The sequence below is a fragment of the Eschscholzia californica genome, unplaced genomic scaffold (assembly GCF_041429995.1).
Source record: "Eschscholzia californica isolate CP2 unplaced genomic scaffold, dmEscCali1.0.p SCAF_1, whole genome shotgun sequence".
NCBI lineage: Eukaryota > Viridiplantae > Streptophyta > Magnoliopsida > Ranunculales > Papaveraceae > Eschscholzia > Eschscholzia californica.
Window position 1 is genome coordinate 81193837 of NW_028238198.1, and position 18317 is coordinate 81212153.

General features: G+C 36.7%; 4 protein-coding genes across 4 annotated transcripts; 1 reads left to right on the forward strand and 3 right to left on the reverse strand.

The window, feature by feature from the left end:
* On the reverse strand, positions 1 to 1144 carry LOC147569819 (abscisic acid receptor PYR1-like). The gene has a single exon (XM_086656340.1). It carries the CDS (start codon positions 1008 to 1010, stop codon positions 408 to 410), a length of 603 nt encoding a protein of 200 aa, XP_086512466.1. The 5' UTR covers positions 1011 to 1144; the 3' UTR covers positions 1 to 407.
* A 3013-nt stretch (positions 1145 to 4157) lies between these two features.
* Positions 4158 to 7109, forward strand: LOC147569820 (RPM1 interacting protein 13-like). The gene is made up of 3 exons (XM_086672356.1): positions 4158 to 4671; positions 5182 to 5268; positions 6734 to 7109. The coding sequence occupies exons 1-3, from the start codon at positions 4411 to 4413 to the stop codon at positions 6878 to 6880; spliced, it is 495 nt and encodes a 164-aa protein (XP_086528482.1). The 5' UTR covers positions 4158 to 4410; the 3' UTR covers positions 6881 to 7109.
* A 1565-nt stretch (positions 7110 to 8674) lies between these two features.
* Positions 8675 to 13352, reverse strand: LOC147569821 (WEB family protein At3g02930, chloroplastic-like). The gene is made up of 4 exons (XM_086656341.1): positions 13128 to 13352; positions 12401 to 12801; positions 11684 to 11918; positions 8675 to 11571 (listed from the first exon to the last, which is right to left on the reverse strand). Exons 2-4 carry the CDS (start codon positions 12418 to 12420, stop codon positions 8989 to 8991), a joined length of 2838 nt encoding a protein of 945 aa, XP_086512467.1. The 5' UTR covers positions 12421 to 12801; positions 13128 to 13352; the 3' UTR covers positions 8675 to 8988.
* A 1733-nt stretch (positions 13353 to 15085) lies between these two features.
* IKU1 (VQ motif-containing protein) lies at positions 15086 to 17084 on the reverse strand. Its single transcript, XM_086656337.1, has one exon. The coding sequence runs from the start codon at positions 16493 to 16495 to the stop codon at positions 15590 to 15592; it is 906 nt and encodes a 301-aa protein (XP_086512463.1). The 5' UTR covers positions 16496 to 17084; the 3' UTR covers positions 15086 to 15589.
* Between the last annotated feature and the right edge of the window lie 1233 nt (positions 17085 to 18317).

Genomic DNA, 18317 nt, shown 5'->3' on the forward strand with positions numbered 1-18317 from the left:
TTTTCTTCAAGTACCTTACAATAAAAAAGTACACTAACAAAAAGACATAAAACAAGTTTAAAAAGGTAACAACTATCCACACATGAAATTTTGACAATTTTACCCATCATTCACCAACATTAACAACTCCACAAATTTCAGTTGATTTCAACAAAAGATAAGGGCATTTATGACATTTTCCCACAGTTTTCTTCTGTACATTTCATCAAAACATACAAGTTAAACCTTCCAAGCTTGCTTCTACAACCCCAAAATCCCACACTGAAAAGCATAAGGGTATTTTAGTCATTTTTCTTCATTTCTCTAAAATAACCCAGAAAGTTTCTGAAATTCCACTTAAACCCCAGAAAAGAAAACAAAATACAGAAAAGTACCCTTGATTTAAAATCACCTTTGATTGTGAAAGATCATGATGATGATGATGAAGCCATTCCTTCAGTTAAAGAAGCCAACTTTTGCAGATTCAATCTCACTACTGTATCAGCAAACATCCTTGTATCTTCTTCAGTATTCCCTTCCGGTACATCAACAACGTACGATTCTAAAACAACGGTCGAGATCTTCCCACTACTTTTAAATTCATTGACCGTCGTTACCGATCTATAATTTCTCAACCGGTGTTCACCTCCTATGATGCTAAAACCAGTAACGTGTCGGTCATCATCAAGTATATCTAACCTTTCAGTACTGGTAGCAGCCGGTAATCCAGAAATAACGTTGACTTCTCTTAAACATCCAACGGTCATAATTTGATCATCTTTAAGTGAACAACTTTTGATGAAATGTTTATAACTTTGTGGTTTATCAAAACGACGAACAACTGACCAGACAATATCGATTGGTGCTTTTATACGTTGTGAAAGTAAAGAAGAACATTTTCCTGGACCGACAGTGTAGGTATGAAATTCATTGATAATTGGATTTATTACTTGTAATTCTTCTCTTGTTAATCCTGGTAGAGTTGTTGCCTGGTGTGTCGTTGTTGTTGTTGTTTCTTGATTCTCCGCCATTAATAATGCCTTCTTCTTCTTCTTCTTTCCCCCCTTTCTAGATCTTAGAGAGAGAGAGAGAGAGAGAGTGTGTGTACTGCAAATGCTAGAGAGAGAGAGAGAAAGTGAAAGAGAGAGAGAAATGGGTGGGAATATGATTGTCTGTATTTAATAGCTCATATATAAGTTAAAAAATTAAGAATATATTTATGGGTATTTATAAAAAATACACCAAATTATTTATATATTAAAATAAAAAATATTGATATATATTTGGGTGTGGGAGAGGTATCAAGCAACTTGGTGATGACGACAAGACAAGTGAAATTCATTGACTTGATATTAAACGAGGGTGAGGAAATCAATGTAGTCAGGTTAAGTTATTGTTTTTAACGGCGTTTAGTGATATGAGGTAGATAATGTGTTTGGTTAGTTTACCCACGTTAAAAGTGAGTGAAAAAGGGAGGAATGGAGCTGGTGGGGGAGATGGGGTTGTGCTTACATAAACATTATTGAGTGACAGATCGGAGGATGGGGATTGACTCGGTCAGAGACACTCAGAGGGATGGGAGGCCGTCTTGATAAATGAGTAGTATTCTATTTTTTTTTATTTTTCTGTTGTCCGGATATATTTGCTAAAATACGCAAGGGGTGAAACGCGCCCACGGTCAGAAAGGTTGTGGGTAATACGTGGTGGTAAAAGAAGAGTGAAAGACATGCATAGGACCAAGTGGGCGGGTGGGGTGCTTTGAAAAAGGAAAGAGAGAGAGAAAAGTGTGTGTGTGGTTAGAGTGAATCTAAACCTACGCAACCTACGGTGCATGGGTTAGGCACTTCAAAATTTGGGATATAGGTTAGGGCCCTGGTTTTAGATTAAACTTTCGGTACGTTCCTTTTGCGCAGGCCCTCTTCTGTGACTGTCTGCCACGTGTAAATAAACCCTAGGCCTTCTATTATCAACAACAAATATGAAAAGTATTTCATATTTGTGAAGGTTTGATGTTATAAAGAAATAAAGAAATTCTTGGACGTACAACATTTATTTTTGTTTCATCTAAATACTATTCACTTTAAATGTTTCAATCCAGATTCTCACTCTTAGTTAGCGAAAATAGAGATCCTTAATTTTGTTATTTCTCTAATTCAAAATTCTAAACTTATTTTACTTATTTATGTGGTCGATTATTTTTGTATATAAATAATTAGTCATTTAGAAAATATAGAAGACTCGATTTCTATTGGTTGAAAATCAAATATTGATGAGTATGACAATTAGAGATATCTCAAGAGGACACTCTAGAAATAGAGTGTCTTCTAGAGATAACTCTATTCCACTCTCGACACGTCGTCTTAGAGATCCAAGTAGAGTGTTGCATTGGAGAGAGTTTTTAAGAAAAAAATTCTAAAAATCATATGTAGCACTCAAAGTTTTAAGATTGAGTGTTGCATTGGAATTGAAGATGCTCTAACTCCAACAATATTGCGACCGTCATCTCTTTCTCTCTCCATCCCTTTGTTTCCCCATCTTGCTACTATGTTCTATCTTCCGAAGAAGAGGAGGCTTCTTCGCGGGAACTCGTCTAAAAACCAGATGAAGGTTCGTCTGATAGAACCGGAACGTAGTATGGATCTGGAGTCCAAATCCAGACGAAGAGTTCCAGCGAGTTCCTTTGCCGGAACTTAGAGAGAAAGGGGAAAGAAGAAGGAAAGAAGGGGGAGAGAGAGATATAGAAGACGAGAAGATAATGAAGTCGTCGACCATCTTTAGCCGACAACTTTTTGCTGGCGATGTTGAGAGATGTTTGGCGAATGTTTTTATGGTTTTCCACTATTTTTTTTCTTGTTTTTCCAAAACATCGACTTTATCGAATTACATTATACTGTACTCATTGAGTGAAATTAGGTTTGCTGATAAACTCAGTGATCTATCGCTCGACAGAGAGAAAAAAATTCCAACATCCCCATCTAATTAGCAAAAAATACAAAAATTACCTACATTTTTTACTCTAAATTTTAAGATGGTGACATGTATAAAATGGTGAAATATAGAAGTCTGAAAAAAAGATAATATCACTACTACTCCAAACAATTTACTTGTAGTATAAAAATCATTGTTATTTTGTGCTCCTAAAAATATGTGACGTAGAGCAATCTTAAATTAATGAGAGGGTAGGCAATGTGGTAGATCTAATGAAAGCTGACACTAAACAACCGTCCCTAATCCTATAAAGAGGTTCAAGTAATAAAGTGTCATTATCCAAACACTGGTTAATCAGTAATAGTGTCTTAATCATGTTAAAGTACGTTGAACTTAACTAATAAGCCCTGTCTAGATGAGGTTAAAGTGTAGTCTAATCAGGCTGGCGTGAACTACAAAGTGAGACCTAGGGGTAATTAATTGTTGGTTTATCTAATTTAGTAATATGTTAACAATGCTCAAATTATTTTCCTTTTTGTGTTAGAAATCTTGAAAACAATATAATTGCTGGCCAGACTCAAATTTTTTACTTGTCTAAATATAAAAGACCCATTAAGTTAGGTTTATCTAATCCTTCAACAAAAAAAAAAAGTTAGGTTTACCTAATGGATTTCGAATGTGTTGGGAATCAAATCTTTGTGGACCTAGGAAACTTTCAGCATGGTTTTCACCTGGTTGAAGGTTTTTATTCTAAAATCATTTTTCTACCCACTTATTTTTGTCTTCATTTTTTCTATCTATCGAGAAAACTCTTCGAATCATTTTAGTGGGACGTAAGGAATGTAGCATTCATTCGACAGAAGCACTTGTTTTGGATACTATTTGATAAACTAAATCAGCACCAAGGGTGCGTTTGAGGGGTACAATCGTGTCGGTCTTCTTCAAACATTAGGCTTTGCAGTCGACATAGCAGTAACTCAATGAGATTGTCGGTGCTTTAATAATAACTAACAGGAGGTTCACTCAGATGACATACACATTGAATTTTCTTTGGATTAGGTCAACACTATCAACCACTTGGACAACCAAGTGTTGACAAAAGTTGTGTTTGTAACTGAAATATACGTGAGAAAAAATTTTCTTTTCTTTGTAAACATAATGCCCTCTCTGCCAGATATGGATGTGGATGCCCGTAAAATTTCTACAAAAGTTCTCTTCTTTGTTAAAATAAAGCCCTCGGGGATACTATAGGCGCCCCTCAGAGTTTTCCATTGAAATAAGATCTCTTGTCAGCATTCCCGATCCGTCGATTGATCTTCTTTCAAATGTTGTCATTTGGCGCAATTACTCGCCGAACTAATTTCAGTACTAGTTTGAGTCCCTCTTTCTCGAAAAGTAATCAATCTAGGGTTTCCAACGTTCATCTCCTATTCCTCTTCCTCTCTCTCTTTCTGAATTTTCTACTTCTCTAATCTGTTGATTCTTCTCCGGAACCCAAAGAGAATGGAAAAAGATGGAATTGCGGTGATAGATATATTGTCTTCATCTGATGAAGAAGAAGAAGAAGATGATGGAAGAAGTCCTCTATCGACGATTAGTGTAAATTCCGCCATGAAAGATGAATACAAGAAAACTACGAAGATAAACAAGGATGATGATTGTATTATCTTAGACTTTAATCCGTTTGAGTCTATGAACAAACTTTCTATCGAAGATGTCGACCAAGACGCTCAAGATCTCGTTGTCATTGCTGAAACCGGTCAGGTAAAGACTGTTAGAAAGCATTAAACTGAAACCCTAACTTCATCTGTGATTTAATTGGATGATAATTTGAAAACCCTCTTTCATAATCGCCTTAAGTACATAACCCTCACTTTACATTTTGAAACTTGTGAGTTGTAGTGTTGTTACCCTAGAATAGGAAATTTTGAATTTTGAAACCCTGATCAAAATAACATCCCCAAGTACAAAAAACTACTTTATTAAATGAAATTTGTGAATTAATGCATAATGACCACGAAATCGAAGGATGGTAGTGCTATTTTCATAAGTCAAATGTGACTCGAGGTCTAAATTGACAGGAGACGGATTTCAAAACATGTGTGTTTGTCTGACTCGTCTGAATTGCTGATTTTGGGTACATTTGAGTTAGACGAGTCAGATTCAGAGAATGAGATAAATTAACACTACTACCAAACTTTACTTATTTTAACTCGATATCTCTTGTATTTAGTGATGTACTTTAACAATTTCTTGTTGCTTTTGATGGTGAAGGTGGCATGTAGGGATTATCCACATTCGAGGCATCTCTGTGTGAAATTTCCATTCAACAAGACTCCTCATAGTCGCTATTGTCAACAGGTTTGTTAACATCGCATCCTGCCTGTTAAATTTTCCTTCATTCCGTTCTACAAGTAAATGATGCAATATATTGATCCAAAGCATGTAAATTCAATATATCGATGGAGTATTTAGATTCGACCCTCGTCGTGCTTAAGTTAAAATGCATAGTTTTGAAGCATTGCTTGTGTTTTGTGATTGAGCGTGCAATTTTGTCTATTGAAAAGTACGAATAATCATGAAACATAATAATGAAGAAACCAGTGACCATATAATTATGCAACAGAAACTAAAATGTTGATAAATAGTTGAGTTGCAGCAGATGATGTCCCTTGGGGCTCGTGGAAACAGGCAGAGGAGAAAAAAGAATTATCTCAGATTTCTTTGCTTGCACTTGCCGATCTTATAATCAGTCTGAAAAACAACATTTGTTACTAAATGCCCAGATTTCTTTCCTTAGATCATGCAAACCATTATTTTGGAGAAATTTTAAGTACGCCGTTAAGGTTTATGGAATCTGCTTGGTCTGCTACTTAGCTTCTTCCTGTTAGAACTTACAACCTAGAAATGGTGTTAGAATTAGGTTTTTGGAGGATTGATGACCCTTTATGGCATAGATTCCTTGAGTTTTTGTTATTATCATAAGCATGCATCTATTTAGACTGAGGCTTGTTTGTTGTTTCTAAGGTCTGACTCTGAAATTTTACTCAAATTTGTGTAACTTTATTGTTTTGTGCATGCTTCTATTACTCTAGTGGAGTTAGTTACTGATGCCTGTCTTTGTATCCCAAAACAAAATCGGAATTTGAGAAAAATACTTGTTTTAATGTCTGATTTTATTATAGAAGTAAATGTATGCAAGAACTCGAATCATGCAAGTAGATTGCGCATGAATAAAACCCAGATTAAGACCTTCTAAAACTGCCAACATCACATTTGCACCCAAGGCTTGAGAATAGTATAGAACTTGGAGAGTTGGGGGAGTCCATTAAAAGTACAAGGTGAAGAGCGGCAGGGCTGATAGCAAGAGAGGGAAATGGTCTGAGATGAGTAGTTTCTCAGTAAAAGTGTGCTCTCAAGGGCTTCATTAGATTGGTCGGTGGCGTATGTCGTTGGTTAGATCTTGACACTTTTTGATTGATTGCCTATTATGGCTCTACATGCAGTGGATACAGTGAATTGTAGTCTTGTCTTGGTCTTCTGCTACTCATATTCTTCGTTCTACAACATCTTACTTCTCATGATCACAGTGTTAAACCGTGCGATCGAAAATACTCAAAACTGTCATTTGAATTCCTAAACTGCTAATTTCTCACTGACTTGCATCAAATAGATTTAGTAAACTATCAAGGAGCCTGTCTCTTTTGTGATGATTTACTGATTATCAGATATCGTTTGTGCTTTGTATTTCAACCTTTTTCCGCACAAATTAATTTGCTAATGACTTGGAGATTAATCAGCTAAAAACATGGTTATTGTTTTGCAGTGCTATTGTTATGTCTGTGATTCAAGTGCTCCGTGTAAAGTATGGTATGGCATTTCAGGACATTGTGATGCAACGGAAAATGACGAGAAGTGGAAGAACTTGAGGGAGTCTAGGAGAGCAGTTCCAGCAACTGTGAAAACTGGTTAGCAGATTTTGCGATTTTGATTCCATAATGATAGTCTGTTTTCTCATTTTTGGTGAGAATATATGTATATTAGGCTTAGTAAGGAATTAAGGATGTTGAAGAGGGATTATGAGTCTATGAAAATCTAATGTTGGGGTCCAAGCCCAAGCTGTTGTTTGGGTAAGCCCATGAAGACAATGTTTAGTTTTTGAGTCTTAAGTAAATATGTTTATGCAACACCCATTCTGAAAATGAGTTATTGGTGCTTTCTCTTGTTGGCGCCTCTCGAATTCTAGAAAATGGTTAAAATACTGTCCTCCCAAAATAGGCACACCCATTTTTCATTTAGACTTAAAAATGGATGGATTTAAGTCTATTTAGTTACGAAATCGGCTCAAGTCCATTGATTTGAAATTTAGTGGTTTCATCGTTGAACCCTTTCAGAAAACGACAAGTTGGTGTTTACAAGAGCTAAATATCGTCCGACCCAACCACAATATTAGGATATTCCTGCATCTAACTGTATTAGGTGAAAAATACTACCAACTCTTTGCTTTTTTTTTTTTTGTTAAAAACCAACTCTTTGCTTGAATTATTTTTTTTTTTTTTTTTTGATGAGATCTCTTTGCTTGAATTATAGAATTTAAAGATCCAAAACTCATTAAATAGTATTTTTTTTTTTTAGTTTTTGTGTAAAAACATTCCTTTGTAATATTAGTAGATTAATATGAGATTGGACAATTTCTTCAAGAACGTGAAGCCCACACATTCATTTTAGTCCAAAAAAATTCCAACCTGGCTTAGGTTTTCACCTTTTTCCCTTGAATAATGTATAACACACGTTCTCACCCATAATAGATTTGTGCACCACCTTACTTTTGATGTGATGTGATCTATTTTTGTTTGTGTATTACATTATTACCACTAGTGCCATATTTTTCGATTTAAAAATATCCCCATTAATAATATTTTAGGATATAATTACATTTTTAGATGATGAACACTTGATAGCATGTGAGTGCATGCCAGAATCATCATTGGTCGAATAATTTTATCTATCAGGAACAGGATAGATGTATATCACGAATCATCAGTAGAGAGTACAATGATCTGATTTGAACCACAATGTTAAATTACCAACTTTATATGTAAAAATAAGTCTAGGAATCATCTCCATAAAAACTCCAAATTAGGTGCAAATATGTCATCTAGAAAGAACTTTCATGGTGGGTGCTCCAAAGTAATTAATATATAATTACATTTTTTAAATATTACTACAAGGATAAAATAAAAGGAAATTTTAACCTACAAGTCAAAAAGTAAAAAAAAAATGCAATAGCTTTTATCTTTCTTACAAAGGGAGAAAAAAGGAGTAAAAGATTCCCCAACCAACCAAAAGAGATTTTTGTCACTCTTGACAGAGAGATAATGATAGAGACTGAAAAACAAACATTTGTTCTTCACTCTTTCTTCATAGCAGACAAGGTTGAAGTTTCAAGCAACCTTTTCAGTCCTTTTCCATTGTTCATTCACTCATTCAGAATAGGAAATTCTACTGTGTCAGATCTTATATCTGACTCGGACCCAAACACTACTCTTGATACAAGTTCATAGTGTGATCAAATAGCTAATTTGTTCATCGTTTTCGCGCACACATCTCAATAGAGTAGTAACTCGAACCAAGAGTTTTCAGATCAACAATCAGTGCGATATAGATAACATAGAATTCGAGCATGATATCTTCAAGCGATAGAATAACAGATGAGAGAACGTTCCGAAGACATTCTATTCTTACTTCCATTTAACTGAAGACAAGATTAAAATGCAACAGATGTTCCATTCAAAAGAAGAAATTACAATTAGTATAGAAGAACTTAACACACCTCTCCATTAACTTACGAAAATAACACAACCCTCCTATCCCAATAATGGGAGGAGACCAAATCAGATAAATCGATCTAAAATAACACAACCCTCCTCTTATATATTCACTATGATCCTGATTAAAAATAACTCAAGCGAAAAGGAAGAAATCCAACACATTTTCCGAGTCAATGGAAGAACGAACATTTGTCCTCGTTCATCTGATAATGCTTCTCTGTGCTGAGTCAGGTATGGAGTTGCTTCCTACTTACTGTTTGTTGCTGCTCTTCTTCTTCAATAAGCTTCCGAATTTTGAGAGCAATGGCTTCTTTTTCTTATGTGCGAGTTGCTTTGTTGGAGAGGTTCCTCCATTTTCGATGTTTTCAGTTGATGATAATCCACTTAGTTTTTCTGCACTTCCTTCTTCCATTTTAGATTCAAGTTCGTCTTCACCTGATTCTGGTTCAGGATGCTTCTCGGGTGAATAGTCTTTCTCGCTGATTTTGCTGTTTTCCCACATTTTGACCCCCACGTCGTCTGCGCTGTTTTCTTCTTCTTCTTTATGATTTCCGTTGCCATTCTGTACCTTGTTTTCCTTGATAACTTCTTCTTTATGTTCTTCAACTTTTAGAGGCGGAGTTTGTATCTTGGGTTTCTCGGTTACTGCCATATATCCGTTCTTCTCAGTGAATAATTCTACCACTTTGGGAAGCAGATCATATTCTTTTTCACTGTCTGAGAGATCCCCATTTTCCTCGACGTTCTTCTTGGCTTTTACTTCTTCAAGAAGCTTAGATAACTCTTTAACTTTCTCTTGAGCATTTGCTTCTTTGGTTCGAAGCTCTTCATTCTCTTCGATGATACTTTGCAATTCGTTCTCTTTGTCTAACAATTTCTCCTTTAGAATCATACTTTCAACTTTGATTTCCTCCACTAATCCCCTTAAAGAATCCACCTCAGTTTCAGCTTCTTCTAGGTTGATCTGCATCTGGATTCCATCCTTCTTTGCAATTTCAGCTTCTTCCTCTGCTTTATTGAGTAAACTAATCAGCCGATCAGTTTCTCTTTTAACAGAGTACGTTTCTTCTTCCAATTTCTTTATAGAACTCACAAAACTCTTCTCCTTTTGATCCCACGCAGTTTTAGAATTCTCAGTTTGGAGCTTTGACTGTTGAATAGTATCTGAAAGGAGATCGATCTCATTTCGAGCCACATCAAGCATGTGCTCATACTTCTCATTTGTTGCTTTCAGAACCAACTGCAAATCCACTGTCTCAGCTTCGGCATCCTCGAGCTCAGTTTGCTTTAGTAGAAGCGTTTCCTTGGCTTCTCTTGCTTCCGATGAAATTTCATGTAAAGCAGAAGCTAAGCTTTCCATCGCCGTTTTGCTCTTATCTTCGTCATCTCTAGAAGCTTGTAACTTGTTAAAGAGCTCGTTCTTCTCTTCTAACAGGTTCTGAACACTTGATGCTGCAAGTTTCTCGTTGTTTAAGGCTTGCTGTTTTTCCTCCTTCACTGTATCTAGCTCGGAATTTAAAGATTCAATCGTCTTTGCCATTTCCGATGCTTCCTCTTTAACCGTATCATAACGTCGTTCTGATTCGTCGAGATCCCTTCTCACTCTCGAGATAGAGATCTCTAAGGAGTCAACCTTTTCTCTAAGAGACGAAACTTCAGACTCAGAGTCCTGTAGTAAACCAATCTTTTCCTCAAGTTGTTCCATAATTGAATCCAAAGTCTCTGATGCAGATTTCTCTGATTGAGTAGCTTCCTCAACCCGAATCTCTAAATCCTTGGACTTCTTCTGCCATTCCTCCACTAAATTACATGCATCTAGTTCAGCTCTCTTCGTAATATCTATTTCAACCCTCAATTGTTCAATAAGTAATTCTCTCTCAGCCAAATTCGCCTCAACATATTTTGATTTCTCGAGTTCTTGTTCCAGAGAATCTACCTCGACTCTCAGTTGTTCAGCAAGGGTTTCACTTTCAGCTAATTTCTCCTCTGCAGATTTTGATTTCTCGAGTTGTTGTTTAAGCAAATCTACTTCGACCTTTGATTGTTCAAGCAGAGTTTCACTCTCAACCAACTCTATCTCAGCGGATTTGGCGTTCTTGAGCTCTTCTCTCAGACAATCTACCTCAAGCCGCAATTGTTCGACGAGCTCTTCTTTTTCAGTAAACTTTGCCTCAAAAGATTTCGCTAGCTCAAGTTCTCGTTTCAGTGAAAACACCTCCGATTTCCCTAGCTCAAGTTCTTGTTTCAGTGAAAACACCTCAGTGTCGAGCTTATTTACTAAATCAGTTGTCTCATTGCTTTCTCTCTCTAGCTTTACATCGAGCAAGGCCTTCAACTTACTCAACTCTGCAGAAAGCAATTCGACCTTCACAGCATGCATTTCTGCAATCTTGGTTGCATCATCAGCATGGCTCAATGCCTTATCTTTTGCATCCAAAGTCATGGTTAATTCCTGCTTTACTTTTTGAAGCTCCTGCGTAGTAGAAAGTAAACCAGCAACATCTACGGCATGTTGACTTCGAACAGCTTCTAGCTCTTTTTGCCATTCTTCTTCTCTGTTCTTAGCAACTTCTATTCCCACTTGTTCCAATTCGTCAGCTCGGAACTTCTCAATCTCTGTGCTCTCCTCTGCTCGTTTTTGAGCAACTATGGCTTCCCCAAGTTTCTCATTTACCTCCTGTGCTACTTTCTTTGCCTCCTTCAACTCCTCGAGAGCTTGATCTTTCTCCTTCTCAACTAAAGCTAACTGCTCCTTCGATTTCTTCAGATCCTCTTGAGTTTGATTTAATTGGTTTTGTACCTCTGATGCTTTCAGTGCGCGTGGCGATTGTTTCTGCATCGAAAACCCATTCAGAGATATTTAAAAGATAATAAAAAAAGTTGCATAAAAATAAAATTTTGAAAAACACAAAATTTAGAATATGAATGATCTTGATTCAACTTACATCAGGTGTGGTTGGGATCCTGGGCGATCGGCGTTCAGTAGGAGTCTTTAGTTCAGCTGATTTTGGGGATCGGTCGATTGAAAGACGCGAATTTTGAACAGGCGAAGGTGAACCATTTTCTGGTTTTGATACTCCTCTGCTGCCTAATTTGCCAACTCTGGGAATTGAAGATGAGGTTTTGTTTTGTGGGGTTGCAGGAGAAAGTTTGTTATGTGAAGCTTCAGATAAACCAGATCTGTTCAAAACCCAAATTTCACAATCACATTGATCAGATCAAAACTAAAATGCAAGTGAAATCAAAACAAACCCATCCAAAAACAGAAGATTTTAATTATACCCAGGATCAAGCAAAAATCAAAACAGTTCTAAAACAGCAACAAAGTCATGTTGATGCCATGATAAACAAAATGTATAAACCTTGAACTGATCACATTTTATCACCCAGATCAATACTGATGCACCAAAAAAGATATAAAAGTGAAAATAAAGGAGAACCCAGATTCAGATGAAGGCAAAACCAAAAGAAAAATAGAACAACCCAAATCAGATAGAAACAACTTAGATCCATATCACAAAGCAAAAAACAATAAAATAAACCCAAATGAGAGATACCCAGATAAGAAAATCAAAGTAAATGAACTTAAAACTTATAACAGAAAGAATCAGAGTCATCAGATCTATAGAAAGATAAAAAGAGAAAGAAATAAATATACTTACTTGGGTTTTGAAGATATCATTGTTGTTGTTTGTAGAAGAAACCTTGAATAGATTAATAAGGAGAATTCCTTAGAGTTTGAGCTTTATAAAGAATGAGTGTTTGATAAGGGAAGTGGTGTACTAATGAGATGATACTAAAATGCCAACATTGTAAGAGCTTTTGGGGGAGAGGGGTTTGAAAGACAAACAAGAAGGAGAGGAAGAAGAAGAAGAGAGTGGAAATGGTCTTAATATGAAGCAATTGGTCAGTCTACTCTCTTTTTTTCTCTCTCTAAATGGAGTAACTTTATTCAGAGGAAAAACCCTTCCAACTTCACTTTATCAGACAAAAAAGAAAGAAATTTAGTCCCTACCCCAAAGCTTACAAGAACTGATATGGATATGCCAGATCTACCTTTCAACTTCACATTTTTTTTTTTTTTTTTTGAAAACCGATTACATTGCCGTACAATCAGTGAATACATCAAAGATGTGATTAGCTTACTACCCGCGCACTCAAACTCTAACATGACCTGGCCTATAACCCACTCAAACATAACCTGACCTATAGCCCAACTAGATAATAGCCTAAAGCCCAACTACACTACCTTATTTACACCCTAATAATCCCAATTCAACAAATAACCAAAGATTCCACCTTCTCTGGGATTCGAACCTGAGACCTCCAGGGATTTCTGGAGTTTATGTCAACACCTTGGAACCACTTGGCTACCAACTGTTGACCAACTTGACAAGTTTAATTAACCCTAATTCCACAAGTACTAATTTCCTAGTTTAATAATGTGAATTAACCCTAAAAGGTCTGTGTGGTAGAAACAATTTGCAAATCCGGGAAGTACACAAATGAGTTAATTTACAATAGATTTCTAAAAAACTCTCATTACTATCTAAGGTCTTTCTTATTGTTCTTGTGTAGTTTCATGTTTATGTCATATTTATAAAGGATCAATACGAAATGATTTACTTATATTTTGACGATGAAATATATCTATTAAAAATGTAATTTTGTTGATTCTATTTATTGTAAAGTTTTGTTCGACATTATCGAATACACTTTTGCATCACCTCCAAAAAAATGTTTGTTTGACAAAATTTCTGTACGCACTTTGTATATCGTTGTTTCGTGTGTCCTTTGCACTTTCTGTACCATTTCAAGAATCAAGTAATTGCTTTGGGTCTCAATGTAGTTGAGGTCATTATATGTTTGGTGTGATAGATTATTCAGGGTTTAAACTACACTTTCTACGTTGTATAGTACATTCAACAACTTTGTTTGTAGGCATTTTTTTCACTCTTTTGTGTAAATTCTTTGGAATCCCACTCTACTATATCACCCCAACTACTTTCAGCTAGCTATTTTGGGACCTCATAACAACTTCGTGTACCATTTGCTGGTTTTGGTATACTTTTATTAAGGCTTTCGATTGATGATTCTTTCATTTACATATACAGAACTATACCGCCATTTCAGCCCTAAAAAGATATGCTCTTCAGCCTCCCCATGATCATGGCTTTCTCTAAATTTATTTCATATTGAAAACGGTATTGAAAACGGTGTCGATGATAAAAGTGAAGTATGTGAAATTATTAAGGAAATAAATTCTGAAGCCCACACAAAGTAGCATGCCTGCAAAACTACTTAACTACTCGACCAAATTAACTCTATTCAATCATATCTCTTCAGTCCATATTATACTCTCCATTTTGTAAGCACTGAGATTTAAGACAATTACTTTTTCATCTTAACATAACAATTCAAAAAAAAAAAAAAAAAAACAATGCGAAAATTTTGGGGATGTAAAAATTCTCATAATATGCATTTAAACTCCCTTTATTATGCCAACTTCAAACAGAAGTCTATTGGACCCGGAGGCACACTTTGCTTTGATTTAAGCACCACTGGTAAGTGTATAATTGTCCTTGATTTAGGCACCACCAAGGCCCAACAACGTAGTCCAACACAATACAAGGCTTTTCCTTAGGACATACAACTGTACCCTATGCTTATCTATCTCACTTCACTAGTCTAACAGTTCAGCAAGACATGTCAATATCTAACACAAGGTGTTATGCTAATAACATAGGTCTAGAAAAGATCCACGAGCGATGCGGGACTAAGTACCTTCCACATGAAACTTCCATTCCATATCAAGATCATCTGTCAAGAGATATTCGACTCGGCAGCAAAATTACTAACTACAAAGTACACCCCGAGCAACGTTTAAACCATAATCAAACAAAATGTTGATAGATATATAACAGTGGGTTTTTCTGGGCAATACCATCATCTAACGGAATGACACTTAGTCAGGCATAAACGCTAATCTTTTACCTTTTTCCAGCAGTAATAGCGCTGAATTGCTCTTCAACCATTCAATAAACCACCAAGTAGGAGAAAATCTACTATACAAATGTAGGGCAAGCATTGTAGTTTCATGTATACTACTTTCATGGACAACTTAACGCATACTCGTATTGGTACAACACACTGTAAGAAGTTCTAAATGTGTTGCCCTCCGTTGCAGAGAGAGGGGGTCCCATTCGTGGTGGTGAGGTCTGTTCTCCTCTTGAAGAACCACATTGACCATTGGCAAGAAACATACGAGAAGGAGACAATAATACTAGTCAACTGAAAATAATATAAATATACATATTATATGACAAAAACAATGAGAAACACCAATCTCCAACTTAATTTGAGTTGATTGAAGTAACTAAGTTTCTATTACGAAAAAACATATTACATGGTGCAGTGATCAGAAGCTCATGGACTTCCTCGAATGGGTTGGAAACTAAGAAAGAATTGAATTACAATCTAAAAAGACATAGAATATATGAAACTGCAACAATTCATGCATGCAAACGTCTACAAAGTACAAACTAAGTTGAAATGCCAGATACCCTACCTCCCATTCCATCTTTGAGCTCTATTGAACTTGTAGATCTTCAATGTTCATCACCATGTTGCCTTGGGTTGTATTACTTTTGAACAAATGATATCGGAAGAAATGTAACATATTTCAATTGAAACGGTAGTTATAGAATTTGAACAAACATAAAAGGGGATAGACAAAAAGAAAAACAAGAGCGTAGATTTCTCTGAAGGATCTTATACTGGTATAGATTACATTTTCACATATAAGAACTCCTTGCCGAGGAGATATGACAGCATGATCCCTCATCTGCAACCTAAGGAGGACCCCTCCATCTTGGGCTTGTCATAGGGAAAAATCCTGAAGGAGATGATGGAAACATGATACCTGGAGAATGTGGAGGTTGTGGCCCAGGACCCAAAATTCCTGATTGAGGAAATGGCGAAAAGAAACCAGGAGATAGAGGTGGATATTGGAAGCCAGGTGATAAAGGAGGATAAGGAGAACGTGGAGACCAGAGATTCAAGAAAGCACTTGGTGAGGGAATAACAAACGGTGAACTTGGAGATGGCAATAGTGGAGGAGCAATCCCTCGTGGTGAGGGAAACGCAGAAGGCATGTGGGGAGGAGTTGGAAGCAGAGGAGGTTGAACTTGATGTTCTAAATGTGGACGAGGTTGATGAGTTTGAGGTGGAGGATTTGGGTATCTAGGACTCTGATCAATCATGGAAGTTTGTAAATAACGCATATACGCTGAAATTGGGGATTCGGCTGTGTTTGCCCATATTGAGTCTCCAGGGGGTAAGGGCGAAAGAGCGGGTTGTTGGCCAAATTGACCAGGTCTAAGAAAGGCATTATTGAAAGGAGGATGAGGAGGACCAGTAACAGCGTGAGGATGAATTTGAGGTGGTTGGTTCATTGGTGTTAATGGGGGTGGACGAATCTTCTGCAAACGCATACTGGGTGGTTTTGGTGGATTAGTTGGAGGTCTAGGTGGAGGTACAATTGGAGGAAGATTCTGTGATGGTGAACCAGTTAATTGTTGAACAATATTGCGAAAATCGTTCTTGCTGATATTGTAAACATGGGGTTGTGGTGGTTGTTGCTTATTATTGTTTCCGAAATTAGGTTGATGTAAAGGACTTTTCCTGATGTTCTTCCCTAATTTGTTAACCCCCAAATGTTCATTATGTCTATTTCTAGAATAATTAGAGTTATCCATTTCAACTAAACAATCCCCAGTCAATCCACCAACAACCTATACTTTCTCTCTCTAAAAGCTAAAAATCTTTTCTATGACCATCAATTTTCAAACCATTTCTAGCTTCATACAAAAACCCCGAACAACAAATAATCTATATATATATAGATGAAACAAACTAGATCAAAAACCTAATCAATTCCAACAAAATCTTCCTAGAAAGAGAAAAATGAATTAGATAACCGTACCGTGATCCTCGATTTATCTTCTTCAAGTAAAGAAATAAATCAAAATTCCTGAACTTTCACTCCCTGGTAGCTTGAATCGACCAAACAAAGCCGAATCCTTCTTTACAAATGACCCACTTGAGAGAGATTAGCAAAAGTAAAACACCAAAAAGGAAACCCTAAATTTCTTAAGAAACCCTAGATTTTGAGGTGTGTTTTCACACAGTCGAGTCGACGAAACCAATTTAGAGAGAGAGAGAGAGAGTAAAAGGGGGTTGGGGAGAGTGGTCGTAGTCTAGAGAGAGAGAGAGAGAGAGAGAAATGCAACAAACATTTCATAGAGGTATTGACTTTGCGGGCATATGGGTGGATTGGAGTGGAGATGGGTGCTAATGTGCGCAGGTGTCAAAGAAGCTTACGTCTTAGGAGGGATTACGGACGGCTTACGCTTCGTGGCACAGTTGGCGCACGATAGAATTTCTGAATTATTAAAGTAATAAGAAACTTTCTTTTTGTTTTCTGATATGGGAAGAAAGTCAATCAGAGACCAAAGACTGGATATTCAAAACAAGGATGAAGATTTAAGTATAAGTTAATCATCAACTAACTGTAATGATTTAAATATATTTAATTCTGGGCCATCCAGGTTGCCTGACCATAACCTCTACATGGGTTTAGGAAGTTCAGTTTTGATTCTACATTGGGCAGCAACACCTGGTTGGAGTACCAAGAGGTTTACTCTTCCACCCGTCAATGGTTCGAGGCATGCCGACTATTCAAAGAAGCATACTACCTGAAGTTCTAGAAAAAAAAAGCATTAGTTGACTGAAGTCAATGAGTCAAGAAAAGACTGAAAAGTCCGAGAGTCAATCCGCGACAAGTCAACATGGATGTCGAATCTGAAGGAGGTCTGCCACTCAAGACCGAAAGTTCGAGGGCCAATCCGCGACAAGTTAACAGGGAGGTCGAATCCGGAATAGGTCTGCCACTCAAGCCCAAACAGAGGGTCGACACGATTATCCTAGGATGTTCAATTCTGATACTATCTGATGGTCTAAAAATGGTGATCAATTGACTGAGGTCAATCAGTCAAGAAAATACTGAAAGTCCAAGGGTCAATCTGCTTCAAGTCAACAGGGAGGTCAAATCCGAAGGAGATCTGCCACTCAATCACAAAACTGAGGGTTGGCACGATTATCCTATGCGCCTTAAGCCCTGTCTTGACTCAGATACTACCATGTCTACCATGAGATTTACGAGAAGACTATGAGGTCCACGTAAGCAAGGTCGATACCTTAATCCCAAAACATGGAGAGGTAGAAGTGTGTCTAACGCTTACCGACTTAATCTCGGATATAATGAAAGATCTCAGTGAGGATCTTAAGTATTAAACTAATTGGTTTCAATCTTAAAAAGAGGAAACATCTCCTTGAAGATCTATAACCTCAGAAATATATCTATCAAGGGTCCCAAAACAGAAGAACTTCTAAATATCAAAGATACGAGATAACCCTAAGGAAAATATTAATATCCTCTAACTACGGAATAGTAGTTTCAATCCAACACGGTTGATCTCAACCGCCTAACAACAACCAACGACAGTAGCCTATAAAAGG